The sequence below is a fragment of the Malus domestica genome, chromosome 10 (genome assembly GCF_042453785.1).
Source record: "Malus domestica chromosome 10, GDT2T_hap1".
In the NCBI taxonomy this organism is placed as follows: domain Eukaryota; kingdom Viridiplantae; phylum Streptophyta; class Magnoliopsida; order Rosales; family Rosaceae; genus Malus; species Malus domestica.
This window is the reverse complement of record NC_091670.1, coordinates 10,564,610-10,592,246: the sequence shown is the minus strand read 5'-3', so window position 1 is coordinate 10,592,246 and position 27,637 is coordinate 10,564,610. Positions and strand designations below refer to the sequence as shown.

The window sequence follows — 27,637 nt, the reverse complement described above, 5'->3', positions numbered from 1 at the left end:
CGTGTTTCAAATAAAAGCAGTTCTAACAAAAGTGCTTATGACAGTGTTTAGTACGGATGTAATCACAAACGGACACTTGATGGCTGTATACTATTTATTGATGATGCATCATAACTTTCAACTTTACAGTCACGATGGTTTAAGATTTGGGACAACAGATGCCAACAAAGGTAAAACTTTGCAAGGGAAGGAAGAAGAGGAAAACCAGAGGAACCAAACAGTAATACAATTATCTTCTTTGCGATTCGGTGTCTCAAAATTCAGGTCTACCACAACAAATGTAATTGGAAAGAAAAACTACACTTGAATAAACAAGAAAAATTGGGTGACTGGTATATCAATCCAACGATATCTTGACACGATACGATTCCGACCAAATTATTACTAATTAAGCAGATGAGCAGCCAAACGCTCAATCGAAAATGCAAATTGACCTCTCGCAAGCCCCTCGACCTCAAACTAGTAATGTTCATTTCTTTCTACAAAATATTTTGATCTGTATGCAGCCGTATCCCCCGCCACTGCTCTCATTATAGAAAAGTGAAAAAGCTGTTGTTCAATGACAGCATTAACCAACTAGCCGCTGGCCACAATCTCATGAATGGCATCACTGACAGCTCCATCCTCCGATCTGACAGTAAGTTTCATCGCAACCTCCTTCGATGAACTGTCAATTCCAAATAACAACCGCACAAGAACCTTCACATTGCCTATGTACACACCGGACAATACGCATGTGTGTGACCTTGAGTTGCTGGCAACGACCTCTGTGCCCTGAGCCATGCACACAATATATGTTATCACTATAAAACGTTACCACTTCAAACTTCAAGCAGGAACAGAATATAATGCATTGTTAAGTATCTACTGCAGATTTATAGAGGTATTGTATCCATTATGCATCTGCGTTGTTGAAGCGCAGCGATAAAAAGCCCTCAGACTTTTTAACATCCAGATCAACTGATTCCACAAGTACTTGCATAAAGACAAATCATAGACGTTTAATCTTAAAACAAAATTACCTCACAGGGCTGCATTCCAAGGAGGTTGATGACAGCATTAACAGCTTCAGTCAAGTTCTCCCTTGGCCCCAGGCCATATTCATCTACCCGCTCAAAATCAGCACCCATGCTATCCCAAGCATTCTTGAAATTGAAGACTGGAACCTTCAAAATGTAATCTGCAGCGACAACCTCAAGATCTTCCAGCTGGTATTCATCTTCCACACCATCTTCCTCTGCCTCACCAGTGGTTGGATCAACCTAGTGGCACACCCCCGGCTCATGAGAAAAGGGATTCAGACAAAGCTCAAAAGTTCTAAGGGTTGGCTTCTTAATATTGTATATTTATTATTTTCTTGCAGGATTTGATATCGTATATCATTGTGTATGTTCATAGGAAAAATCTGATTTAATGGTGCAGGTTATTACAAGTAAAGATCAACTATAAGCTTTGAACAGTATATCTGTGATGTGATGGTTGTAGATGACAAGAATTGCACATTATATAGAACGTGAAAAATCACATATAGCTTTCAATAGTTTTATTAGCTTAAAGTAGGCTGCACTCAAAATGACCAGTGCCAAATGATTAGTTAATTGTCAAGAAAGTTGGTCTATAAACAGGGATAAAGGGAAGAACTTGATACCTCTTTAACAATGAACCTCAACAAGTTTGTAAATTTTCCAACTGCAGGGACACCTTCTGGCTTCTCAAATGCCAAAAAGGTTTGTCCAGGTGTATCATATGGAAGAGACCTGAGAGACCTGGATGCCACTTCAGAAAATTCCTCAGCTTCTGAAGCATCAACCACGACAATGACCTACAGGCAGAGAGTTGTAAGGAAATTCTGACGCCTAACTACAAAAGTAAAAGTGCTTTTTTAATATAAAAAAGGGCTTTACATCTTCCAGTAATTGCTCGGGAATGGTATTGGTGCAGTTGTACTGGAACACAACATGGCTATCAAAAATGTGCTTGACAACATTAACTGCATATTCAGTTTCTGGCTCTGTTAACTCCACAGGTGCTGAGGACTGACATGTGAAAAAAGTACGCAATTAATTCCTAAGACAAAAAACATGAGCTGTAACGTGCATTTAAGGTATGAGAAAATATTCACGTTGCAGAACCTTGAATAGTTTCCCAAAGTTTGAATACTCCGGAATAGAGGAAAGCAATGTCTCATAAGCAGCAACTGTGGATGCAGGGCCAGTTGGAAGAGCACCAAGACCAGTTGGCTTTTTACTTTGAGCTTTCTTCTCAGCAAGTGGCTGCGACTTAACCTCCTTGGGTACAGAATTAATGTCAAATGGTTCTTCCGAAGCCTCCTATAATCACATTAAAACAATCCTCAGAAGTCAAAACACAAGATAAGGACCTTAAGGGCACAAAAACAAAAAGCAAATGGAGGTTATGTTACTCACATAATTCTTCAAACTTGTCTCCAGATTGACAAGTGGGACATCCAGAGACCCAAAGAGGAAGTCCTTTACATCATTGTCAGTCTCAACAACTGAACCATCTCCTCCAAGCGTATTTAGATAGAGTGTTGCCCTATCACGAACCTGAGAGAGTACCAAAAAGAAATTCAGTATATAACTATATACTGAAGCTAAAACAAAAAAAATCATGAAAGAAATGGCACAGGAACACAGAAACTCAGAAGCAGATTTGTACAGAGCCAGATACCTCGTTTTAGGTGAATGCTCATACATGTTATATATAACCTAAATTTAAGGCCTTGAATATACATATAGGATACCTCATCATCACTGTCAAAGAGACATCGTCGCAGCAGAATAAACACTCGCGGCTGATACATAGAAAAAAATAATTATAGTTCATTGTCATCAGTAACCATAGACAAACATATCTTCTTTGTATAGAGGGGGAGGGGGATCAGATTAAACCATAATTCATTGAAAAAGATGTTACCTTCAATGAATCAACCATAGCACCAAATTTTGCCAATGTACTAACTGCACTCGCGCGAACAGTGGCATTCTCAAGATGTACTCGATTATATATGTACCTTATATACTTGCTTGGATCAGAGGTTTTTGGCCCTTCAATGCCCAAAAAGTGGAGTATCTAATAATAAAATATCTCAATCAGCCAAAAGAGTATTAAGAGGAATAGATTCTTCACCAAGTTTATGATAGATAAATCCCACCTGTGTAGAAAGATAGGTGAATTCACAATCTTCGATGAACTCACAGAGATGAAGCAAGCCACTTTCTTTTGCATCAGGGATATCTCTAATGAGAATCACAATTGAATCAACAATTGCCTTTTTGTACTCAAATCCACCTTCTTCTCTGAGAATGTTGCTCAAAAAGTTCATCCTGTAGAAAACAAGAAGCAGTGACCATTACTTTGAAAACAACGAAGACAAATAAGAATATGTGCACTGAAAGATGAACAACATGAAACCAAACGTTCTCAAACAAAATTTTGAGTATGTGGTAGATCACTCACAGAGCTCTGAACTTCAAAGGAAATTTCAAACACAACGATCTTATGGCTTCCACAACAACAATTTTGAACTCGTCAGCGATATCTGACATGAAATTAGTTATCTGCTTCATCAAGCGATCCACACTTGATTCATTTCCTGTCTTCAGAAGTGTTGTGATTGCAAGTGTGGCAATGCTTCTGTTCTGGTCAGAAATCAAACTCTCCATATCAATGTTGCAGTTTGTGACAGGCACTGGATGTGTCATTGCCACCTGGAAGAAAGGTCAAAGTGATTATCAGGAATATCATTCACCGGGAAGCAAGAAAATAACTGCAATCAAAATAATTTAGTCTAACAAGCCTTGTTTCACATGCAGAATAAAGAAACAGAACTAAAATCTACATACTATCAGTAATTGCCTCAGATTACCCTCAAACTCTTTTCATATAGGATTTCTCATCTATCTCAAAACTACAAAAGCAGAACTCAGGACAGCAGGTCACTTTATTATAATAAATTTCAAACACAATGTTTAGTAGAGTAAAAGGAGAAGAAGGATGCCTTGTTCAAGGTGCGGACAGCAGCAAATCTTAGAACTGGTTTCGAAGAGCTTAGAAATAGCTGCAGAACAGTGATTGCTGGAGTAAGTTCTCTGGGGGTCACACCATGGAGCTCTGTAATTGCTCTAGCAGCCTCCAAAATCACCATCTCCGCTTTGTGGCGAAGACAAGCCTCAAGATAATCGTAAAAGGGACGGTCGCCCGCTTGTGCATTTCCAGACTCGCGGATAACCTATAGACAAATAATTTACTAAAATAAAGCATCAAAACACCAACGAAGCTAAAATAAAAGGTCCATAAGAATAAGCACCTGACTAGTATAACGAATCAAAAGGCACTGGGCCAATGGAGAGCGGACAGTCCCCCTTGTCAAGCTGGTAACCAACTTGCTCACAGCAAGACGGTCATTCTGTCGTATCTGCAATGTCAAAAGTACAAGATTATCAACACCTTTCAATTGTAAAAAGGATAATTTATAATTATTATAATGAAAATTGTTGAGTAGATGCAGAATCTTTCTTTGTATTCCACTTTAAAACTTAAAGAATGAAGGTTCACCTACAAGAATCACATTATATGGAATGAATGCTAAAAAAGGAAACAAGGGCCCATGATTGAGAATTAAAAGCTGAACCAGTCTGCAAAACAACAAATCACTGCACACCTAGCCCACTTGCTCACATCAACCAAACATTTGTCTATAAATGCAAGTAATTAGTTAAGAAATGATGTGGTAAATAACCATATGGAATGGATTTTGACTAAAAGCTTCCTCTATGTTTCAGGAAAGAAAAAATCTTGAATGTAAAGTCTGAAAACCAAACCAACTATGGCACATACCTGATGAAGTAAAGCCAGTGCATGAAACTGTACAAGGGCTGCTCTTGACTGGACAGCTTCCTGAACCTCATTACTCCATCTTTTGACAATCTCTGGGTTAGTCTGTCAAAAGAGAAAGATAAGGGTACAAAGCCAACAAATAAATAAAACCTGAGACTTATGTACAGCAGAAACAGTACCTGGAGCAGATGGATCCCACTGACTAGAGCTGCACTTGCAACCACTGGATTCTTATCAACAATGGCTTGTTTCAGATACCGCTCAATCTGGGTAAGAAGGGTTCCATCTGTAATCCGACAGAGGACACGGATGGCATTTGCCCGATACATGTCTGTTTTACTATTCATATCCTTCATCAGGGAGCTTGTCACAATAATAACCTTGTTATGAGAAAAATTTCAGAAGTCAGTCCCAATTTTTGAGCATGCAAATGTACGAAGGAAATTAAATGATACAAAGTCGAGTCACCTCATCTGCAGAGGGGGACAACTCTTTTATGATCAGATAAACCATTCTCCTCAATCCTATATCTCTCGATTGGAAAAGCTTGGTCACGGAAAAGAAAACTTCTGTAGCTTCAACCTAATAATTATACAAAGTAACAAGAATCAATTGATGGCCAAAGTATACAATAACAAAATGATGCAACTAGATCACTCAAATTGACAATAAGATATTGATCAATGTCAAGGGAGCAACAGAACCATTCGGTACAGAAGAAACCTGACCTTTGTAAAGGTTTCCCCCTGGTTCAGTAGATACAAAAGCTTTGTGATAACCTGAAAATTGACGACAATGCCAAACATACAAAATCAGTTTCTGCTGAGCAAATAAGAAGACAGAAAAAAGGCAATTAGATGGATAATTTGGTGGTGCAAAGCAATAACCTGGGAGCATCTTCTAGCGTCGAGTTGAGGATCATTAAAAACCCTCGCTTCCTGAAGAACAGCACCCTTCTCAATCCCCAGAAACGGAGAGTACTCTGCAGAAAATCAACATTAAAACAATTACAACAAGAATCACACCATTAACATTTCTAATACCGCGAAACCCGGACCTAATTAAACGAGGCTACAAGATCCCTATCACTATCCCACTGGCATTAAATAAAGACAAACTGAGTAGATTTGCCACAATTTTACTAACCGCATTGCGACATAACCTCAACAAAACTTAGAAAATATCCAGATCAGGACAAATTGAAGCAGATCAACAATAATTAAACCCTAATTCACTCATATCCGATTCAAATGCCTCACAGTAGGTAAATCGAGAAACAAAACCGCTAAAACAAAGAGATCTGGGAACACGAATCGCCGATTGATGAGTCGCAACACAGAGAGCCGAAGTTGAACAAAATTGGGAGAAAAAACCAGATCGAATTGGAGAGCGAGAACAATTGAGAGGTCTGTGAGTGAGGGGACATACCTTCGTCGTCGCGATCGTCGTCCTTCTTCACGAGAGGCTGAGCCATCGCAGAACGAAGTGAATCTCTGAGATGTGCAAAAACTGTAGGACTAAAACCTCCCTCTCTCTTCTCTCTGTGTGTTGTTCGTTGGTTCGCTTCGCGAGTGAGGTAGTTTGAAGGAGGAATGACAAGAGAAAAATGAGGGTTTCTTTCTAAAAACAACCGCACAGAGGGCTTCAGATCAGATGGTGAACTAGACGATGGAGTTCGGTTCCTCTGTGGCTGAGGATCTGGTGGTGGTGAAGTGTCTGCCCAATAGTAGTGCGCCACGTCTTGTGGCTCGTGGTTCTAGTAAGAGTTGAATTTCTAAGTTACTCTTCCACTCAAAAGTAATAGTTAGTGGTTGTTTTTTTTTTTTTTTGAGGAATAGTTAGTGGTTGTTAAGCCACCTCAAATGGAAAGGGCTTTACAAGGTTCAAAGCAAAAAAATGACTTGATTTGTTCAAAAATTCATCACTAACTGATGATTGGGTTATAATTATACGAAGCCCATCAAGTTATTATTTGGCCAAATGAGCATCAGGCTGGCCAAATGAAGTTCCCTTCTAAACCTATTTTTTTTTAGTCAACTCTTTAATTGTAATAATTGATTCAAATTCAACGGTTAGATTTGAAAACATTAAACGGTAGTTTAATTAAATTAAGCAATAAATTTAAAGTATAAACTTAAAACTAAAAAAATTATTAAGGGGTTATGTTTTAGCTCATCGGTTAGAGACGATACATGAGTATAGTCTGATATTGTTCATTTAAAAAAAAAATTCAAAGCTAGACAGGGCTATGTTTAGCCATTTCAGATAGAAATAGCCTTACATTTCCTCATATATTTTCCTCCCAATCTATTGGAATTTAAATCACAAAATTTAAACTGAATTGACGTAATTAATCGACTCTAGTTGAGAAGCTAGGATGTCATCCACCACCTCAAATCAACTCCAAACATGCAGACAGCCCATAATAGCCCCCAATTGCCTATGCCTCAGCCATTAGACCAAGTACAGCAAGGCCTTTAGCCCGATGGACCGTGGACAGAATAGGACCAAATCGCTAGGGCAATCAAGTCCAGCCCATGCGGGCTTTAGCGCTGAAAAGGGCCTGAGCGACAGGTCAGGCCCGAATCGCTGGCCCGAGAGCTCGAGGTGGAGATGATGCAAGGCTAACGTTAGCCACGATTTATAACATGGGTCACCGGACCCCTCAAGGGAGAACATTGGAAAATTTGGTAAGGATTCATCCCTATTCCGATCTCGACTTAAAACTCCATTAAAAATTGTAATTTAAGCACAAAAATGATGCTAAAATGAAAAGGAACAAGATTCTACCATTGTGAGTAATAATCGTGGTCGAGATTAGCCGGGTTTGGTCATGGAGCTCGCCGGATTCTGGAAAAACGAAACATAAAGCATGCACAGCGAAAAGAACAAAATTTAACCATTAAGTCTTTACTCGGAATCACAACACCAACAAGAAAATCCCAAATATTCAAAGGAACAAGGAAATCTCACATGAAACTACAAGCTAGAGCTTGAAGCTCTTAGGTTTAGGATCACTGCACTTCCCAGTGCACCGATGGTGCATGCAAGCAAGGGCTGATCCATATAGGGACCAAGGTGGTTCTAGGACCACCCGGATGCCAGAAAAACGCCTATGAAGATCCTTGGGAAACCCTCCAAATATTACAATAGGGAGGACAAATTCACACCTAGGACTATATGGGCTACGCCTAGGAAATTTATTTTGTTAAATGAGATAGTTATGGATGGACCGTGATACAATCAAAATTCTAGTGCAGTGCATCCATGGAGGAGGTAGAGGAGGTGCAGCTTTCCCGTGAGGAAAAAGGCAAGTATTTACAAATTAGAAGAAGGGATTTTATTCATGATGACCTAGCTTTGTTTTTACCATGATTTATGAATGAAAAATATTATTATTTAGTTTTTGTAAGTTTATCGTTTATTTCTTTTTTTTTATGTTTTACATTGGGTGGTTATGACCACCCAATGTGAGAATCCTGAATCCACCACTGCATGCAATAACCCAGTTATGTTCCTAAAGTTGCCAGGAGTCCAAATATACAAGTTCCAAGTTCACAATGTGAAGAAATGGTAGGGAATTATCGTGATGCTCTCGGTGCTTTATCCGAAATTACAAATAAAATTATTTTGTACTATTTTATAAAATAAAAAATACTAATATTTTATTACCTATTGTCAGGGCTATTCAGTTTTAGGAGTGAAGATGCAAAAGACAGTTATTGTTCATTAAGGACAGTTAATGTTCACTGAGTGAATTCAATAGTGAATAGCTCTAAGGGGCGTTTGCAATGCTGAAGTTGCTCTAACACTAGAGAACTAGAACTGAATACAAGGCCACCGCGCCACGTTTCATTCACTCTTGTGATTTGGAAATGTCATGTATTAAATAAAACTCCAAAACACCTTCATAATCTTGTACCAAATTCAAAATGTTATGTCAAAGGTTGTCATAAACCTTCTCAGCCATCAAATAACGCTTCAAATCTTCAGTACCCAATATTTGTACCAAAAAAGTACTAGCCTTCTTAAATTTCGACACACCACCTACCGCATCTCTCTCCCTAACCTAGCAATAATAGGTTTAACTATAATTATAAGAAAAATAAAACTAATCCAAAAGCCAAAAAACTCAACAGCAGACAAAACTCTCCACCCCAACCCACCCTCGACAGCCACTCTACTCCGTCATCGACTTCCAACTTCCTCCTCGCCGCCAGCTGCAGCGTCTCCATCAGTCATTGACTCAACAACTTAAAGCTAAGCCTTCTGCCGCGTCTAGCTACAGTAAGTGTACTTGCAAAGGAACATAGCTATTGGCGATGCCGATGACTAGTGCAGGAAAAGATTTAAAACAACAAATACTTCTTTGCAAATTCATTCCTGGTAAGTAAACACACATTAGTTATTTACTTTCATTTCTTTTCTCCCTCTATCTTTTAATTTTCAAAACAACAAATACCCAAAAACAAGAGCAAGCAAATAGAAAAACATAAGGGGCAAAGAGCGTAAGATAAAACAGATAAGTCATTTACAACATTCTAACGGAAGGTACATGGACGCGTGGGAGACGGTAGCTACAGAGGGAATATATTCAGGCAGTGAGCAGATGGGACGGTTTCTCAAGCCGGAGTTTTCGTGAAATGTATCTCTTTTTTCTCCCAATGTTAAAATTGACTGTTTTTCCATGTGGGGTTACAACAAGCAGCAACACATTAGAGCATCTTTTAGTTTCTCAAACCCAGTATCTTCATCAACAATACAGAAAGCTACGAAGGACATACTATGCGAGGCATTGAGAACAGTGGATACAGAAGATGGAGGTATCTGCTTCCCGGTTGGTTCAAATTATCTTCCTATGCCCTCCGAAAGCCCATATCTGAAATAAACACGAAGTAAAGTCATATTTCATAATAAGCAATATGGCACTTTTTCTAATGAATGATGCATGGTAGACTGATTGAGAACATAAAGAAGAAAACCAGCATAACTCCATGAATATCAGACTCAGAGATATAGGATAACTAGAACAAAGATACTTAACTCCCGTGGTAGATTATGCATACAAGGATGCTTTTGCATGTCAAAGTGTCATAGGAAGGAGAGATTCTCTCGTGCAACCAATATTTAGTCCTAGTGGTGCCACCGTCCAATAAATGCTTGCCATGTGTTATAAAAGTGCACTCACAGTCTAATTGGCTATTGACATGTCTTGAATTGGTGATATGAGCATAAAAAGGGTACTAACTTGCAACATAAACATCAAATTACACTGCCTTATTTTATATTCTTTTTCCTCTACTTTTATTTGCATTCATGATTGCAGAAAGAAACGCATTAAGAAGATAAATCAACGAATAATAGTAAAAATAATGTTTCCCATGCATGTTGCATGCAGAATGGCCTAAGTGAAATAACAGATACAGGGCTAAGGGAAATAACCTTTAAATTTGTATCCCAACTTCCTGTACACAAGGCACTTCCATCAGCCGACAAACCCAAACAGCTAATCTGTGCCTCATGTGAGTTTTGGAGGGATCCCAAGTTCAAAACCACCTGTCACAAAATGAGAGAGCAATTAGAGCCAATTCATCCTTTTACAGGCGTTGCCATAAAATCCATAGCCACAAGCCAATATTAATAAAATGATGGAACAAAATCAAAATGCAAGATTTACAAGACTAGTTTATGACTAGGCATTCTAAAAGTGTTACGATTGTATTTATGAAAATTTTGCACCATAACATCTCATTTGGCAGGATTAATTTATGACTCTGACATTTAAAAGTATGACATTTTTATTTACAAAATATTGACATTTTTATTTACAAAATATTGACATTTCTACGTTGCAGCATGGACAACCATAACCTCCCAAGGTGGAACCCAACAGCTACTCCTCCTTCCCCCAACCCTAGGTATTGAAGGAGGTTTACTAAACAAACTTTATTCCTCAAATTGCATGCAATGCTATAGACGTTATTTTGACATTATGATTGATCACGGTATAGGCAGGGCACATGGCAATAGACTTTACCAGGAAACCTTGACAATCCAAGATGCATTTTCTTGCTTTAAGAATAACTATCACAAATGAAAACCTTAACTGTATTTTCAACCAAGGAAGTGAGACTTATATTAAGATTATATCAAGTGCTAGAACCTATGAGAAACACAATCAAGGGAGAAATAAGAGCTAAGCTACAGAATTTCAAGTTACCCTGCTAAATGGAACCAATTGGGTAGGATGACTTTACATTGTGAACAAGACATTCTGCTGTGTTTAGCTTAAAAAACAAAACATTCATAAAATGCTTATATTTACAAGTCATATTTGAGACTAGAAAAAATAACTTATAAATCAAATGTATGTAAATGTGACGTACCACCCATGCAAGATGTTGCCAATAAACATGCTGAATAAAATGCTTATAGACCAAAACTAGAATCTAAAGTACAAGACAACATGACTGTACGGCATCAGCAGAATAACTTATTAAATAAAAGAAGGGGGATCAATTGAAGATGCAAAAGCATATTCATATTTGGTGAAGAGGTTGAATATGGCCAACGAAATTGGCTTTACCTTTGCCAGCAAAGTATCCCATACATAGCAATCCCCATTTGTGTATCCAGCAAAGAGAAGCCTTCCTGATATTGAGAATGCAATTGTTTTCACAGGTGGTACATCATTATCACTGTGTGTCTGATGGTATACTTGGAGTTGGTGCCCAGTTCTAATGTCAAATAATCTGCAAGTTCCATCATCTGAGCCAGTTCCAAATCTATTTCCATCTGGAAAGAACTTTACCACATTAACATCCCCCTCATGACCATGAAATGTTCGCACTGCTCGACTTGCAACACGAGTGTCCCACAATCGAGCAGTTGTATCACAGGAACCAGAGACAAACAATCTTGAGTTGCTTTGATTGATGGATACACTGAAAGAATGCAAAACAATTTACTTAGAATTCCATGAGAAATAGTATCCTTTCGTAAACACTGAGATTTGTGTGACAAATAGAGTGCTCATGATGGAAAAGCAAAAGTAAAAGCAAACGGTAAAGGTACAGGAGGAAACATTAAGGATTAAGGAATATTCTTTTAAACTCAAATACAGAACAGAAAACCATATATCAGGATAACTAAAAATACATCACTTACCAGTCAAAGTTAGGAATGAATGGCAAGCCTAGACACAATTTCTAACAGCATTCAGTATGTTAGAGCAAACAGTTCCATTACATCGTAAATTCATGGACATGAATATGGACCAGAAACTCCAGATGCAATAAATGTTACGCATACAGCCATTTAAAATCAGCCGGTATACCTCAGTACATCTGCAGTGTGTCGTCCAGACTGAAATTCACCTCCAAAAACTGAAGTCCTGAGTCCAGTAGTAATATCCCACAAAACACATGTTTGATCTCCAGATCCAGTAATCAGGTGGGTGTCCTCATCTGGATCGTATTGACAGGAGGAAACATAACCCTTATGCCCATTAAGTGTTCTTGATACAGGTAGATTCCCATCCTTGTCGCACAGAGAATTCAGGTTGAAAATAGAGCAAGCACTATCAAGGCCACCACAAGCAACAGATTGACCAGTCGGTGAGAAAGCACAAGTCATGACCCATGCACAAGGTAATTTTATAGCATGAGTCTTCTGGCTTGTTAGCGCATTCCACACTATCAAACGCCCGTCTTGAGATGCACTGACAATTCGATTCTTTTCAGAGGTCCAATCTAACGAATACACCTACAGCAGTCTCAGCGAGCATAAATCTTATAGAACCTTCTCATATTCAACTGGCATCACAAATACTTTAACTAGACATAAACTGATTTTAATTATTTGTAAGGGTGAAGAGTAACACAAATCTTGTTCTATTACTTCTTTTCCTTCATAATGTCAAAATGTGAATCAATTTAGTTCCTATATAATTTTGCATAGTTTTGTATATCCAATTTATTTTTTTATAAACCTCAAAACCACTGTGCTCTTTCTCCACTAATTTTCCATTGCACATTTTGTTAGCTACTCACCTCCCACAAACTCTATAGCAATTTAATCACGGGTAGTAGCTCTCTTAGACCTGAAAGTTTCTTAGCTGGACAATTCTACCATTCTACACCCACAATCTCAAAAGAAAATGAAAGAAGACATGGCTAGGCTGAGACCCCCCGGACATGACTTCTTTTCAAACAAATTATTGTTTTAGTTTTTAGTTTTTTTTTTTTTTTTTTTGGAACCATGTAGGAGGATACAAATGTTCAGTTAAGAAAGAGGACTTCTTTTACGGTGGCAATAGGGCTACCCTTTATACGATGTCAAATTTAAAATCTTCCAATTACTACAGGTCAATCTCCTAGTATTGATTGGGCTTGCTGCCTGAAATGCCACTACCCATTAATACTTTCGACCATTGTCTTGAATGCATTTAACTCCAATTACTGTCTTCTAGACATTTAACTTAGTCCATATCCCTAATCAACCTACCCATTTTTTAGGCTAGTTTGTCCTGCGATACGATTCGTGCCCTTTTTCTTTGGTATGATTTCACTCTCAACAATTACTCACACTCTCCCAACTAGTCAAACCCAAACATTACAATTTCACATATCCAAAAACATAAAAGAAACTAGCTTTGTAATCTGAATAGCACGCTTCAAACAACCAATGCCCAACAATTCCACTAACCCATACGAATGTGATTCGAAAGAACCGAAAGATGATCACTTTTAAAAAAAAAACACAACACAGACCACACAGGCACAAAAACACACAGAATTACATGTGGGCAATCATACCTTCCTTGTATGACCTTGCAAGGTTCTGCAGCATACAAGATCGGTGGGGCCAAATGTGAGCGGAGTCTTCCCCTGAGACATTGCATAGCCAGCCACTGCAAAAATTCCACCAGCACAACCAATTAGATCTAAAACCCCCAAAAATTACAATCCAGTAGAACAATATTCGGTAATAATTAACAAACCAGCAACCCCACCACCGCCATACCATCAGTGTCGAGCAAGGAGGCGCGCTTCTGCTTCAACCGCTCTCTGAGCGAGTTGACGGTGTCGCTCGCCGCCACGTGGCGCTCTTTAAGCTCCGCAACTGACATTGCTCGGAATTCGAGCTCAGGATTGGGTCATGGAGCAGAAGTCGAAAGAGTCCTCCGGTTCAGAGTGAAATTAGGGTTTCCATTTCTGCTTCTGCAAATCCAATGGGAAGCTAAAACTCGCGAGGAAGGAAGGGAAGCTCTGAATGTACGTGTGTGAAAGGTGAAAAGGCGAAGACGGTTGTTGGCTTCTGGTCTCGTGGCTGAGAGAGAGGGAGGGAGGGAGAGCGGTGTGACCTGTGAAGACGTTGTGGCAATTTGCGTGCGAGTCGTGAGGTTACAGGTGTAATTTCCAGTGGCGGCTCCGGGTCCCGCGTTGGTCCACTTGGCAATTTTTCTTCGGAAGATGCTGTGGACGTGAGACACCGTGTCATGTGGAGTCTGATGTCATAAACTCACATGTCACACGATTCATGTGAATGCTACAACTTTTGCTCGGATTCGAATTTGGTTGTTATTCACATTCCGCTTGAATATAATATAGCAATTTGTATAAAACAGATTTATTGTTATTCTTATTTTTCGTTTGAATATAAATTTTTAAACTCAAAGTCCATTTAGTATGGCAATTTGTATGGAATAGATTTATTGTGATTATGTCATTCTGTTCGATTCATAAATCTTTTAAGTCTAAAATTATCTAGTATAGCAATTTCATAGAACAAATTTATTGTTATTAAAGCTTATTGTTCGAGTAATGTCATGTCTTGTGTTAAATTCTTTTTAAATTAACACGATATTATTTTTTCAAACATCACGTCACAGTTATTTTGTTTCTAATTATTTTATATATAAAACTAACGAAAAGTCCAAAAAAAAAATTTTAGTTTTTATGAAAAATGACAAATAAAGGTATAGTGAATAGTACCAAGGAAAGGTGAAAATATGATTTTTCGTTAAAAATGAACAATACCGAGAGTCTTTCATTAAAACTCCCTATTTTATATTTTTATGTGTTGAATTCTCAAGGAGCGAGGGACCGGTTGAAACTTTATTGTTTAATGGATTCTCTTTGTGGAGATCCGGATGATCAATCAATTGTGTCCATTTGGTCAATTTTCGTTAGATACTGTTTATATTTAATTTTTAAATAAAAAAATTTAAATAATTTTTAATTGCACGATGTACAATGAACGGACACGATTGATTGATCATTTGGATCTCCACAAATAGGATCCTATTCGTTTTTTAATTAGCTCATTTTGTAAGCTCAAAATGTGTGAATAGACACATTGGGTGACAATATTAACAATGTGTGAGAGGAGGGAAGGGAATAGGATGAGAATATGAGAGAAGAGAATCCTACTCTATTTCATAAAATACATAAATGGATATGAAAACTAGGCAATTGGAATGGAAATAAACTAATTAAACTAATTAAATATAATACAAATGGATCAACAATTTGTTTTTTTATAAATGATAGTGCTAGTGAATTAAATTGTTATTTGTTAAGGAGATGGGAACCAGTGAATATGAAACTCGCATCATAGTGCATAGGTATGATTATTTTTCACTATTGCGATGAAGTCCCATCTATAGATGGATGGGCACTTGAAAAAAATTAAAAAAAAAATCTTTTCTTATAATTTATGACATTGGATGTATTGGGTGCTCAACACACTGACAAATCTCTCATTTAATGCAAACAATAGAATAATTTGAAGCAATGGTCCTGAATTCCTTCGCGATTTACATATTTGTCATTTAATTCGTTTTTAGTTCTTGCACTATTGGTCTTGCCATTAATTCTGTTATGTTTTTTTTTTTGACTAAATACATGAGCAAATGAGGTATTTTACCTCGTAAAAAAAAGTGAAATAAAATTGGTATAAGAAATAAAGGGAGATGTCAGTTAATATTTCGGTCTAGTCGTATTCTTTTTTACTTGTAAGTGAGAGCTTTTAAGTTCGATTCTCGTGAAAGACGAATTCGACCACATTATTGCTAACACATTATGACTCTAAGTCCATTTTTCACTCTCTTAATATAGATAATATTGTTTGTTCAGAGATTAGAGTGGGGTTGTTGTGGTGGTTGGGGAGTGGGGAGAAGGGGCCTGAGTGGTGGCAGCAGCATGGGTTTGTGAGTTGAATAGCTATATGAGTTTGGGTTTGAATATCAATATGCATCGATTGAATTCAATTCATTCGATATAATAGTACAATTCTTGTTTAGAGTATTTATTTTTGCATTTAAAACCTCGAGTATCACTTGTATAAAAGGAAAAATAAACATAAAAATCATCCCAAATAGATCACAGATCATATACGTCTTTTCCCAAAGAAAATAAAATATAGCAGCATATATGTGAAAGTGTAAAATTAAATAAAATGCCAAAAAGTTCCATTGCCGGGAATCGAACCCGGGTCTCCTGGGTGAAAGCCAGATATCCTAACCGCTGGACGACAATGGATTCCTTGTTCATTGGTCTCACAATATTTTTATTAAATATATGTTCACAAAGCAGTTCATAACCTGGGTTTTTGTTTTTACTAAATCCATAGACAAACTAGATCAATTATGTTGCCCAGAGTTAATAAGTATATATAGATGAACCAATTTTCAACCATAGGTGCAATGGCGGTTTATTGCAATCACTGAAAATAATAATACTTATACATCTTGATGCGGGTTTCCTAACAATTGAGGGTTTTACCCCAATAATGATATCATTTATAAGATAGAAAATAAAAAAAATCCAAGCATAGGCATTGTACCTATCAAGTTAAGAAATGTTTAGCGTGACAATTATTAATTTTGCAAGTGTTGGTTTGAATCTTCCTCTTCAACCTACTCCTTTTGAGTTCAAACTATCCCTCATTCCCCTAGTTTAGATAAATTTAGGGTATATTAGCATATCATTTATCATAAAAAAAATATGGTAGAATGCGAATATAAGTTTCTTTCATGACTAACTTGTGACAGCCCGTCCCTGATTTTAAGAGTTTCTAAAGTTTTAATAAAGGATTTTACAAAAAAAAAAAAAAAAAAAAAAAAATATGCCCTTTGAGGCACACGCATTATTCGAGGTTAATCGTTGTGTCGTGCCATCTAAGATTTGTTTTCTTGGCTTATCCTCGTAGTACTCGTCGCTACGGAAGCGTGGGCGCACGCGGTTCGTGATATGGAGTTATATCGAAGAAGATATTAACGTTTAAAGTTTGGGACATTTTAGTAACTCAATTATTTGTGGTAGAATTTCAGTTTTAAGAAGGGGAATTAAGGGTTGGGCGCTGCCCAGTTAGAGAGGGGAGAGAGGTGGACTGCCCTATCAGAAATAAAAGAAAGAAGAAGGGGGATCGGCTGCCCAACCAAGGAAGGAGGAGATGGACCAATCGGAACAGTGAGAGAAGGGAAGGACCAATCAGAATCAGGGAAAGGAGGAAAGAAGGGAGAAGGAAAATGAGGGGATCGGCCGGACCCAGTTCGACCCGCGCGCGACCCGTCAGATTTTCTACACATTTCCTTCGAAATTCCACCATTTTTCCGGCGAATTGCTTCAAGAAATCACTTGGAAACTTCTCCATGACCTCTCCTCTATCCATTCCATCTCAAATTTGGAGACATTTAGCCTTGAAAATGGAGAAAACCGCAAGAAGGGGTGCGGCGACTTTGGCTTCGAATCACCCAATCCCGAAGCAAATTCTTTCAATTGCCACCACCCATAGCTTCCTCTTGAGGCCTAGAACAAAGCCCAAGCATTGATTGGGACGACGGAGTTGATTTGAAGACGAATTGGAACTCACCCAATTCTAGGGTTCCACACGGATTTTGGTGAAATTGAAGTGTTTCCAGGCCAAATTGGCCTTGGCCTCAGGTATAAAGTTTGCTCTACTCGTTGAGATCTTCAATTTTGTATGTTTTGAGAATTTTTTGAAATAGTTGGATTTTCCGGCGAGCCGGGGCGGCCCGTGCGGCGGCGCATGGCCAGTGGCCCGCCAATGTCATTCTTAGCATGTGTTTAATGCTCTAGGTTCAGTTTTGATAATTGATGGACGTAAATTGAGTAATTGAACCTAAGTTCGTTACGATTCGTGGTTAGGTGAAAATGTGAATTTACGATCCGACCGTTGGATCGTCACCAAACTTTGATACGTCGTAGTATGTAATATTTGAGGATTATAGGAACTTACGGATCGGGAATCCGATTTACGGATCTTCTGGAATTTGAGTTGTAAGTTCATAAAATAGAATGTTAACCGTCACTTGGTTTTGGAAATTGACGGAGATCAGACCGTTGGTTGGTAATGAAATTTTAGGTAGTTGTCCTAGAGGTATATTGTGGACCTCTGGAAGTTATGGATTGGAAATCTGAGTTGCAGATCTTCCGGATCGAACTGCGTAGTGATGTGTTTTATATAAGTTATATTCTATCGATATGATTTCTGAGGTTGGATTTGATTATTGTTCTAGGCGCCGATCGTGATGACGCCTTGATGTATTGTGCTAGGGAGTTGTAGGGCGAACTCCAGGTGAGTGGACAGTATTTTCTATATTTACCTATATACTATTGATTTTTCCCAGAAATTGAATTTAAATGAAAGTATGATTTAAAATGCCATGCATGCACATTATGAAATATATGAATTGATAATTGATGTGTATATATGTTTGAATTGGTGCTGTGGATGCACAGGTGAGTATCAGGTGAGTTTATATGGTTTATATGAATTAATGATGATGTGATTTGCATTGGAAGCTCATAACCTGCACCCTAGGTGATAATGCTTATATTATTCACCACACCGCACGCTCGCCTTGGATCCAAGTAGGTGGATGTCGTACAGACCACTAGAGGTGGTTCCGACATGCCAGTCGTACAGACCATTAGAGGGGTTCCGACTGGTAGGTGACCTTAGATTATGTGCACAAATGGCTGATGAGAGAAGCACTAGAGCGTATTATTTCACCATCTTAGTCGTACAGACTACTATAGGTAGTTCCGACTTATGTGCAGTGTAGTGCCGTACATGTCACAGTTGGTGACTCCGGCAGGGCCGTACAGGTCACAGTTGGTGACTCCGGCTGGATGGGATAGTGAGCTATAGAATCAGCCGTACAGGACACTGTAGGGTCTACGGTTGATTTATTATTTCACCTGTTATATTGATGCATCTTTATTATGTTTTGATGCATTGCATGACATATTTTCTTGAAAAGTGTTAAAGACTTGAGATTTGAGTTTGAGATTATATATGGTATATATATGTTAATTTATGGGAAAGTATACAGGTTTTACAGCGAGGGGTTAGAAATGTGTTAATTGAAATGTTTTCGAAAAACTTTGTTTTACTGACCCACTCAACTTTGTTTTGCGCCCCTCCAGGTTCTAGATAGCAGAGCTTTGGTGGCCACGAGGAATCCAGCGGTGTTCTGACAGAATTCACAAAAGTAGGACTCACTCTCGGGTGTTTCATTTTAGTAATTGTATTTTTTTTAAAGCTTCCGAACTGTATAAATGGTTACGTCACTCTCACGTGACGACCAGCATGCCCTCCTTCGGGACGGGGTGTGTCATAACTTCTTTTGGAAGTTGGACTCCATAATTTCATCCTTTAACGTAGCTTGAATTTAGTAAGTTATTCAATCTAATCCAATCCCAAACACCAAACATGAACAAAGTGTAATTGAATAAATTGTATATGTACAATTTTCATTTCTATCAATTGTCAACAAGAGAACTTTATAATTTTCTTCCTAGTTAGTTAGTAATTGCTTATAGCATGTTTGTGATTGCTTCTGTAATGGTTAAAAGTACGTTTTGATAACTAACATCATTTTATTACTATGTTTAGCAAAAAAAAGTTTGTGTTTGCGAGTTATAGTAGCGCTTTCAAAGAGACACTTGCATGGTTCATTTGAAAGTGTTTTTAAAATAACTTAGGTGCTTTTGGTAAAAATAGATTTTAGAATAAGCATTAGATATGTGCTTCTTGCAAAAAACATTTGATTGTTTTTCCAGGATCACTTAAATTTTTGCTACGAATCGGTTTTAAAAACATTTTTAAGAAAAACGCTTTTAGTTATTTTAAAAATAATTTACAACGAAATATATTTTTATGTAGGGCATTAAAAAATGTATACTCCACTTCCCTGGCCCCATGCCATGTTTCTTGGCAAAAGTAGCAATTGCCTCACAATGCAAAAGCAAATATGATATGTCCATCAAAGGTTGGAATCTAGTTCTATTGCTACTTGGGCTATCATTGCTGCTGACAATGCCAGGTGCCCATCAATCGAACAATAACAAAAATGTTGCCCACTCTCGTTCAAAATGATTGGAGAGAGGGAGAGCGCGCGCATAGCCACAAAATCATTTCGGTTGAGTAGGAGGGTAAAATTTTTGGAGTTGTGGTAGCTGACAGTCGCTTAAAGATGTCAAAAAAACGGTTGACGTTCACTCAAGCGCATAAACGATGGCAGTACAATTCTGGGATCGGGAATTGAAGTTTCATTTGCATGTCGTGTGCTTCTTTCTTGTTCAGCAACGAAAAAGATTGCTCTCTATGAAATTCAGCTCATGATACTCCTCCAACAAAGTAAAGTCTAAATACCGCTAAATAATTTTCGGTTAGAGGTAAGCAACGCGGCCGAAAAACATTACCACTGGGCAACTTCTAGTTCAATAAGGCGCCCGCAAAGATTTCACTAGCCACATTGTTTGCGAAAGTCGGATGCAGTCTTCAACATGAACAAAGCTCTAACTCAATCCAATCAATCCAATCAATACCGAGAGTCGAACGGTGGTACAAACCCCACAAAATTTCCACTTTTGTACCAAATACATACGCGAAAACAAAACCTTCTTGTGGTAGAGTTCTTACAGTTAATAAATATCCCAAATAAAACTAGGAACCTTTACAATTAAACGGCTACATATATAAATTAAAAACAACAAAAAAGCACACCAATACATTAAACGGCTACATATATAAATTAAAAACAACAAAAAAGCACACCAATACCTTATTCCTTGTATCCAATTGATTTCTAACCTTAACGAATCCGTTATTCGGTATAATATTAACTTTCCCTGCTTCCACAGGTAGTCATGTACTTCCACCAGTGTAACTGCAAGCATTATAACCTGCAATCAATTCAAAGACGTAATTAGCAAGAGTTCCGAAACAAATCAAGCAGAATTTTTTTCACAGGTAGTCATGCTGGTTTTGGAGATGTTCCATTTTTTCACCGGTATAAACCGCGTGAAAAGAAAAATGCCACAGTTTTTAAGTAGTGCAATCATTCACAAAAGTTGTTGGATTATAAAGAGAATGGTTATCACCACAAAAGTCAAAAAGATTATACACTTTTACGTTTCTAATCGGTCACTTTATAAATTATTATCCCAGAAAGTAAATCACCCTTTATGTTAAGTGTGTCCTCATCATGGAAAACATGGGCCATTTCGATATGTGCTCGTGTTAAAGAAAACTTACTGGGATTTGAGGATGTGAGCATCGCAGTTTGTGAGAAATCGCAATTCAGAGGAACTGTGCCAACAGTATGATAATACAGATTCATGGCATAGGCAGCATGCGATGCAACAGTGTTTGGGTCGAAACAGGCGCCTCCTGGTTGGATTGCGCTGCAATCAATACCATGGCCGCAAGCATAGTCAAGATTTGCCTGCAATTGAGCATCAGAAACGCCGGATTTGGGCACACACCACTGTGCTGAAGTAGGCTTGGGTGAAGGAGACACCGTTGGGGTTGATGGAGTCTGAAGGATAGAAATCCAAGGGTTATAACTAATCATGCGTATTATAAAGCATAGAATATTAGGCATTATAAGGTCCGGCCAGATACAGGACATGTTATGTTCTCATACGTATTGAACGGTCCATATAACGAATTATCTAGATTTGCAGTCAACAAATATAACACATAAAAGTGATGTGGTAAGAGAACATTTTGCTAGAAGGTTTTAAATATGTCACCTGGCTACTCTTTGTGAGACCAACTTCATATGTCGCAGTTAGATCAGGCTTGAATAGACCAAAGGATCGCTCAGAGGCTGGACCAGGTTTCAAATCCTCATCATAGAGCGCAAAGATATAAGTCTCCACAGATTTTCCAGGCATCAACGGAGTTCCAACCATGGATCTAAGGTGTGCAATCAGATTGCCATTATACGCCCTTGCATTCTCCACACTAGTTCCAACTTCGTTGCTATCTCCATGGTATGGCCATCCAGTCTCAGTGATCAAAATGTCAATGTCCTTGAATCCAACTGCATTCAAGGCTGACCGCACAGCATCAACCTAGAGAAAGTAAAACTTCGTCATTTATATTACTGCATCAATCAATGACTTCAAAAGCATAAGGGTTAAACCATTGGAACTCTCTAATTAGTTAGCTTGTCATTAAAATTTTCATTGCAAGAAAAGAAAACACTGCACATAGTTCAAACAAGTTATGCATTTACTAAGCAACAGAGAAAAAAAACGCCGTTCAATTAACGATATACCAAAAGGAAAATACTTCAAAACTCGATTTCATTTTCAAATATTCTTTCCAATTCTTTCACATGGGTAGGACCTATGATAGTGCGATACAATGGTAAAAGATTGAGGTCTGTCTTACAGCATCATCCGACCGCAAAAGATTCGAATGCTATCTCAAAGATCTGCGGGGAAAAAAACCCATTGCTGCTAAAGTTTCACTAACATTTTCTCCTATAGGAAGAAATAGGAGGTTTATACTTTTATATGGTGGTCCCAAATTAAATTTTTGGTTCTATGAAACAACAAAATTTGTCTAGGTTTTTTTTTTCAAATACATTGTACTAAATCCAAAGCCAAAAGAAATCATGGCCTCATCTAAAATTATTGTGATGGGCCACTAGCCAGCCTGTCACATTGTCACCATCCATCAATTGCATATAGAAGGTAATTTCAATGATCCCATCATTTCCTTGATAAAGCAAAGGACAATAATACAAGAGTAATATGGATGACGCTAATTAAATGACCGTTGAAATTGGGGTTTCCAAAAACCCTCATTTCCTACACCTAAACCTTATTATCCATGCTTTTTATTAAGCTTTGAGCATTTCCAAAAGAGATGTCAAAATATCCAAATCAGCACTAATACTAAAAAATAAGGCAACAACAATGTATTCAAATCGAAAAGCCAAATCTAATGTGACATGACATGAATTGACAGCCCACACCCTTGCTACCAAAATTGACAGCAACTTCAATTTTTTTTTAATTGATTATAAAATGCATTTTATTACGTTTTAAAACATTTATTATAATAGCTTAATGTAATAAAATAATAGTTTAATTTGACATATTGGGTGAAAAACAACAAAAAAACAGGTCAAAGTGCAACATAGACTGTCAAATTAAATTTTACGTTCATAATTAGATGTTCAAGTAAAAGACCTAAAAGTTAAAGATATGGTAATATTATATTAATTGATTTATTCTACATTTTCTTTCATCTAGTTTTTCAACTAATCCTCACACCCCACGTTGTCTAATTTTCTCTAATCTACTTTTGACTCTAAACACATGCAGGGTGCATATTTGCCTCAAGTGTTTGGTTGGCTACAACAACCGACGTCTTTTAGATAACGAAAAACTATTTCAAATAATAAAAGTACTTTTAATACTCTATCCATGCTTTCCATAGAAGCACCTACATGAAACCCTTCTCTTGATTTTAGCTTCTAACAAAAGTGCTTATGTGCATGCTTCTCAAACAAACCGCAAAGTGAACGCCAATTACCAAAAAAAACCATTAGTTCTAAACTCTTACGTCAATGTAGTGGACTCATGATTTAAAGACTAACGTGTGAGTCGTCGTATGACGCAAATCGTAGTCCGTTGACGGTTGACCCACGGGTCAATTTTTCAACTGGGCCTAGATCCATTCAATAAAAAGCTCAAATCCGGCCCACTAAAGTGTAAAACTCGCTCACCTGAGCATCGAACATATTCATGTACTTGATTCCGCTCCCCGAGTCGACTCGTCCCGCGTTGGGTTGGAACAAGCAAAACGCCAGCGTTTCGGGCCTCGGGTCGCTCTGGTAAGCAAAAAATGGGTAGGGGTTGACCGCAAACGGTGATCCATTGTCCCTCTGGAAGGCGAGAAGTCCTTTGAGAACGTCCTGGAATCCCGGGTTGAACTGACCGGAAGATGGCGGGTCGGACTGGGCTAAAACGGCCATGGAGTGCACCGTGGAGACCCGGACCTTGCCGCCGAGAGACGCGGCGGAGAGGGCAGATAGGACATTTCGCATGGCGGGAAGGAGCTGGGAGATGAGGCCCTGGTCGTTCGATAGGAGAACCTCGTTGCCGACATTGATGAGGTCGATTTTGCTGGCAGGGTAGAAGGGGAGGACGTTGGAATTCACCCACTGCGCCGCCGCGTTGGGATCGGAGGCGAGGGCCGGGATGTCGCCGTTCGAGGCGCCGATGGCGATGGCGATGCCGGAGCCGGCGAGGGCCTTGATTATGGCCGGGTCGGCGCCGTAGAGACGGACGCGCTTGATGGCGGTGGACTGGAGGAGTTTAGCGGTTTCAGAGGGCGGCGGGAGGTTGTCGGCGACCTGGCCGTAGTTGACGCCGATGAAGGACTGTGAGTCTGCGATCAAAACAAACCGTTTCAGTGGGGTTTTTCCCTACTTACGATGTGAGGTAAGTAACGGAAGGTTTGGTGGAATTCGAGCAGTGCTAATAACTGTGCTCTCATGAATTCATTACGCAAAACTAACAAATTTTTATATTTTTCTCGGGAAAGTAGAAGTAATTACGTACCTGCAGAAAGGAAAGCGGTGAATGAGAGGAAGAGAAGGAGGATGGGGAAGTGCGAAAGCGACGACGCCATGGACGATGACGATGAAGTGTGTCGACAGAAGGGATACTAGTGAGAAGCTGTGTGCTGCTTTTGTGCAGAGTGCGGAAGACGACGGAGGAATATATAAGGAAGCACCGGACTTCAGACCCCAAAACAAACAAGATTGAGGGCAACGGTCAGAAAGTAAGCAAGGTGACTCTGAAGTCTGAACTCAAGTGCTCACGTGCGATGGGACCCCACCTGTCTCTCACTCTTCTCGTTGACGTATGCCAAATATTTATCCATTTTTATATGTTACTTGTATGTTACGTCTAATTAATGAGATATTGTATTTGTTAACATGTGTTAATTTTTTCTAACAAATGCTTTTTCAAACGAGAAATGTCAAGAAGATTCTTTGAAAGTGAAATTTTCTAACACTTCACAGTTAATGTCAATTTTTATGCTAATATTATAAATATTATGTCAAAAATATAAGATGACGGATAGTTTATGGATAGTTATATTTTTGAAAGAGTATCCTTAGCATCTCTTTGAGGAATTCGTTTTAACTTTCTACTATTCTCTGCTGGCCTTTTCTATTTAATTTTAAACTTGTCTTTCTCAATTTATTTCTTCAATTTAATGGCGAAAAAAAGGTTAATGACTATTAACTCCAAGAAGAAATCGAGTTTTGATAGCTGATATATGAATAAGGATAATGCTAGGAACATTAAATTTGTAAGTTAAATGATGTGTTAGTAATAAGAAACAAACATGTTAATTAATAATCTAACCATTGACAACCACAACATTTAATTTACAAATTTAGTTCAAAATATTTGATCTACCTAGTTGTTTAACCAAATTATTGTATTAGATTCAATGTTAAAACCTTAAATTCTCATTGGAATAAAAACATGGGAGTTTGTTATTATCATTCCCAAAGAATCATTGTGCACTCCTGCTTAGGGTTTAGTTTGTGGTTACTTAATCTTTTATAGAAAGGTGGAGTCTTAACTATGTTTGGTAAATGATTAAAAAAAAAAAGTTTTTTTTTTTTTTTTCAAAATCATATCCAAAACAACAGAAAGCAGAGCAACTCTAGACATGCTTTTTTTTTTTTCATTGGAGGCGGGTGAACAAATACCAATTAATGCAACTTTTATATCGACAATCCTACCCCAATCTTAACACTTTTTTTTAGCTAAAAACACTTTTATTACTATAGTATATCAAGCAATTTTGAAAAAAGCACAACAACACCAAACTAGCTCTTAGTATTATATTCTTTCGAGACTGATGGGGCTGGAACCCGCAGCTTCCGCCTTGACTAAATTTTTTTATCGAACAAGGTCAAATTGTGTCAGCTAAAACCCTCACTCGATGAAATGACTTCTGCAAACCCTTGAACTAGATAAAGGTGTACTTGGGTGAAGTCGTCATTTCTAATGAGAGATAGGGACAACGAGGGAAGTGAAGAAAGTTGAGATTCCACTATAAAATCAATTGGCAATATATATAGACATTAGCCTAACTTATTTATAAGCTCATGCAAGATCTTTCCTCCTATCAATGTGAGGTTTATTCTCAACCACAAATACATGAGGTTTTTACTTTATTTTGAGTTATTATCACAAATGATCTCTAAAATTGACCTAACTCATCACTGTAGTCCATTAATTTGAAAATCGATCATTTTCGTCCTTAAAATTGACCTAAAATATTAACTTGATCCATGCCATCTAGTTTCGTTAGATTTTCTATTAGTTTGTTGATGTGACAAGATATGAGCGGGTAATCTGGTGTTGTGCTCATTGTCATTGACAATACTTGTATTTAGGTAATTAGGAATAATGTCGTGGAGTTGATCACTCATATGGTAGTGATTCTATAAAATTAACTATCAGAGTTTTTTTATAACAATTTCATTTTGAGTTATCGTTGTAAAATAAATATTGGAAAGTAGTTGGATTGACTACTAGAGTATTCGCACGCGGTTGCGCATAGACTTTCAGATTTGGTTGGGTGTTGGTCGGTCTTGCCTTTGGAGAATCTCAGCGTCATCAACCCACCTACGCTGACGGTGGAAACATGGAATTCCAAGTGCAAAGGGACTTTTTGGTCGCTGAGAAAGTTATTCTTTCACACTTGCCGCGAAAATGCAAAGGAACTTTTTGAACAAGAAACTTCCCCGAGGGGTAAACTAGCACTCGTACACCCGCAAAGTTCTTGTGTTTAAATTCAGGACAACAGCAAAAATATTATCATTTATATAACTCTACTTGAATTACGTGACTTGTGCTCATAAACATTTTTGTTGGAATTGCGATAATTTAGGCGTGAGGGGAGTTTCAAACCCCGGACACATAAGTAGAAACTCAATACTCTACACTAGGACATTAGATATTAAAATTGAAGTGTTTCATAAAAATGTAACTGAAAGTACGACGACGACTCCATATTGCTTGAACTATAAAGGAACAAGTTTGAGATTGTTTTTAAAATGGTTAAAAGTGTTTTCTGCAACCAAAAATGATGATTGCGTTTGATAGAAATTTATAGAAGAACTGTACTTTATACAAGTGGTTTTAGGAGAAGAATATGCCAAATGCTTCTTCGAGAAACACTAAAGCACTTGTAGATTTTTAATAAAGAATTCAAAGTTTGTATATTTAAATCATTTCCAACTCATTGAGATTAGTCTAGTGGTGGCGATGGATAGAATGATGGTTGTTCTTCTAACTGCTTTTTGGAATACACTAAAAAAAAAAAAAAATACTTGGGGACATATGAAAATACGTTTATCCGTGTTAAAATACTACCAACCAAACCTAGATGAGTATAACCGACAGATATA

The 27,637-nt window shown here is 37.9% G+C and overlaps 3 protein-coding genes, 1 long non-coding RNA gene and 1 other non-coding gene across 5 annotated transcripts; 1 reads left to right on the top strand and 4 right to left on the bottom strand.

Moving 5' to 3' along the window:
• Window positions 1–211: 211 nt before the first annotated feature.
• On the bottom strand, window positions 212–6,597 carry LOC114827553 (coatomer subunit gamma-like). Its single transcript, XM_029109576.2, has 18 exons — window positions 6,289–6,597; window positions 5,748–5,842; window positions 5,589–5,639; window positions 5,329–5,442; window positions 5,040–5,240; window positions 4,861–4,962; window positions 4,331–4,438; window positions 4,022–4,252; window positions 3,481–3,731; window positions 3,176–3,347; window positions 2,938–3,093; window positions 2,765–2,815; window positions 2,427–2,567; window positions 2,133–2,330; window positions 1,905–2,036; window positions 1,649–1,822; window positions 1,023–1,262; window positions 212–774 (listed from the first exon to the last, which is right to left on the bottom strand). Exons 1-18 carry the CDS (start codon window positions 6,332–6,334, stop codon window positions 577–579), a joined length of 2,661 nt encoding a protein of 886 aa, XP_028965409.1. The 5' UTR covers window positions 6,335–6,597; the 3' UTR covers window positions 212–576.
• Window positions 6,598–9,353: 2,756 nt separating this feature from the next.
• Window positions 9,354–14,251, bottom strand: LOC114827552 (guanine nucleotide-binding protein subunit beta-like). The gene is made up of 6 exons (XM_029109575.2): window positions 13,885–14,251; window positions 13,677–13,771; window positions 12,197–12,624; window positions 11,447–11,804; window positions 10,303–10,416; window positions 9,354–9,739 (listed from the first exon to the last, which is right to left on the bottom strand). Exons 1-6 carry the CDS (start codon window positions 13,988–13,990, stop codon window positions 9,704–9,706), a joined length of 1,137 nt encoding a protein of 378 aa, XP_028965408.1. The 5' UTR covers window positions 13,991–14,251; the 3' UTR covers window positions 9,354–9,703.
• A 2,080-nt stretch (window positions 14,252–16,331) lies between these two features.
• Window positions 16,332–16,403, bottom strand: TRNAE-UUC (transfer RNA glutamic acid (anticodon UUC)). The gene has a single exon. It is a non-coding gene; the product is annotated as a tRNA-Glu (tRNA).
• Window positions 16,404–17,212: 809 nt separating this feature from the next.
• On the top strand, window positions 17,213–19,700 carry LOC139188857 (uncharacterized). The gene is made up of 3 exons (XR_011572217.1): window positions 17,213–17,807; window positions 18,404–18,462; window positions 19,317–19,700. It is a non-coding gene; the product is annotated as an uncharacterized lncRNA (long non-coding RNA).
• A 1,026-nt stretch (window positions 19,701–20,726) lies between these two features.
• On the bottom strand, window positions 20,727–25,219 carry LOC103440414 (glucan endo-1,3-beta-glucosidase 7). Its single transcript, XM_008379095.4, has 5 exons — window positions 24,759–25,219; window positions 23,921–24,585; window positions 21,930–22,253; window positions 21,430–21,712; window positions 20,727–21,077 (listed from the first exon to the last, which is right to left on the bottom strand). Exons 1-5 carry the CDS (start codon window positions 24,826–24,828, stop codon window positions 21,040–21,042), a joined length of 1,380 nt encoding a protein of 459 aa, XP_008377317.1. The 5' UTR covers window positions 24,829–25,219; the 3' UTR covers window positions 20,727–21,039.
• Between the last annotated feature and the right edge of the window lie 2,418 nt (window positions 25,220–27,637).

What these genes read in the sequence shown, in the direction of transcription:
- LOC114827553 (XM_029109576.2), bottom strand. Translation starts at nt 6,334, where the DNA reads ATGGCTCAGCCTCTCGTGAAGAAGGACGACGATCGCGACGACGAAG. An exon ending in CTATGGTTGATTCATTGAAG is followed by an intron (nt 2,816 to 2,937) that starts GTAACATCTTTT and finishes TCTATGTATCAG; the next exon opens with CCGCGAGTGTTTATTCTGCT. An exon ending in CCGAGCAATTACTGGAAGAT is followed by an intron (nt 1,823 to 1,904) that starts GTAAAGCCCTTT and finishes CTCTGCCTGTAG; the next exon opens with GTCATTGTCGTGGTTGATGC.
- LOC114827552 (XM_029109575.2), bottom strand. Translation starts at nt 13,990, where the DNA reads ATGTCAGTTGCGGAGCTTAAAGAGCGCCACGTGGCGGCGAGCGACACC. An exon ending in CTCCTTGCTCGACACTGATG is followed by an intron (nt 13,772 to 13,884) that starts GTATGGCGGTGG and finishes GAATTTTTGCAG; the next exon opens with TGGCTGGCTATGCAATGTCT. An exon ending in GTTGGGATACAAATTTAAAG is followed by an intron (nt 9,740 to 10,302) that starts GTTATTTCCCTT and finishes TGTTTATTTCAG; the next exon opens with ATATGGGCTTTCGGAGGGCA.
- LOC103440414 (XM_008379095.4), bottom strand. Translation starts at nt 24,828, where the DNA reads ATGGCGTCGTCGCTTTCGCACTTCCCCATCCTCCTTCTCTTCCTCTCA. An exon ending in GTCTCACAAAGAGTAGCCAG is followed by an intron (nt 21,713 to 21,929) that starts GTGACATATTTA and finishes TCTATCCTTCAG; the next exon opens with ACTCCATCAACCCCAACGGT. An exon ending in GCTCACATCCTCAAATCCCA is followed by an intron (nt 21,078 to 21,429) that starts GTAAGTTTTCTT and finishes AATTGATTGCAG; the next exon opens with GTTATAATGCTTGCAGTTAC.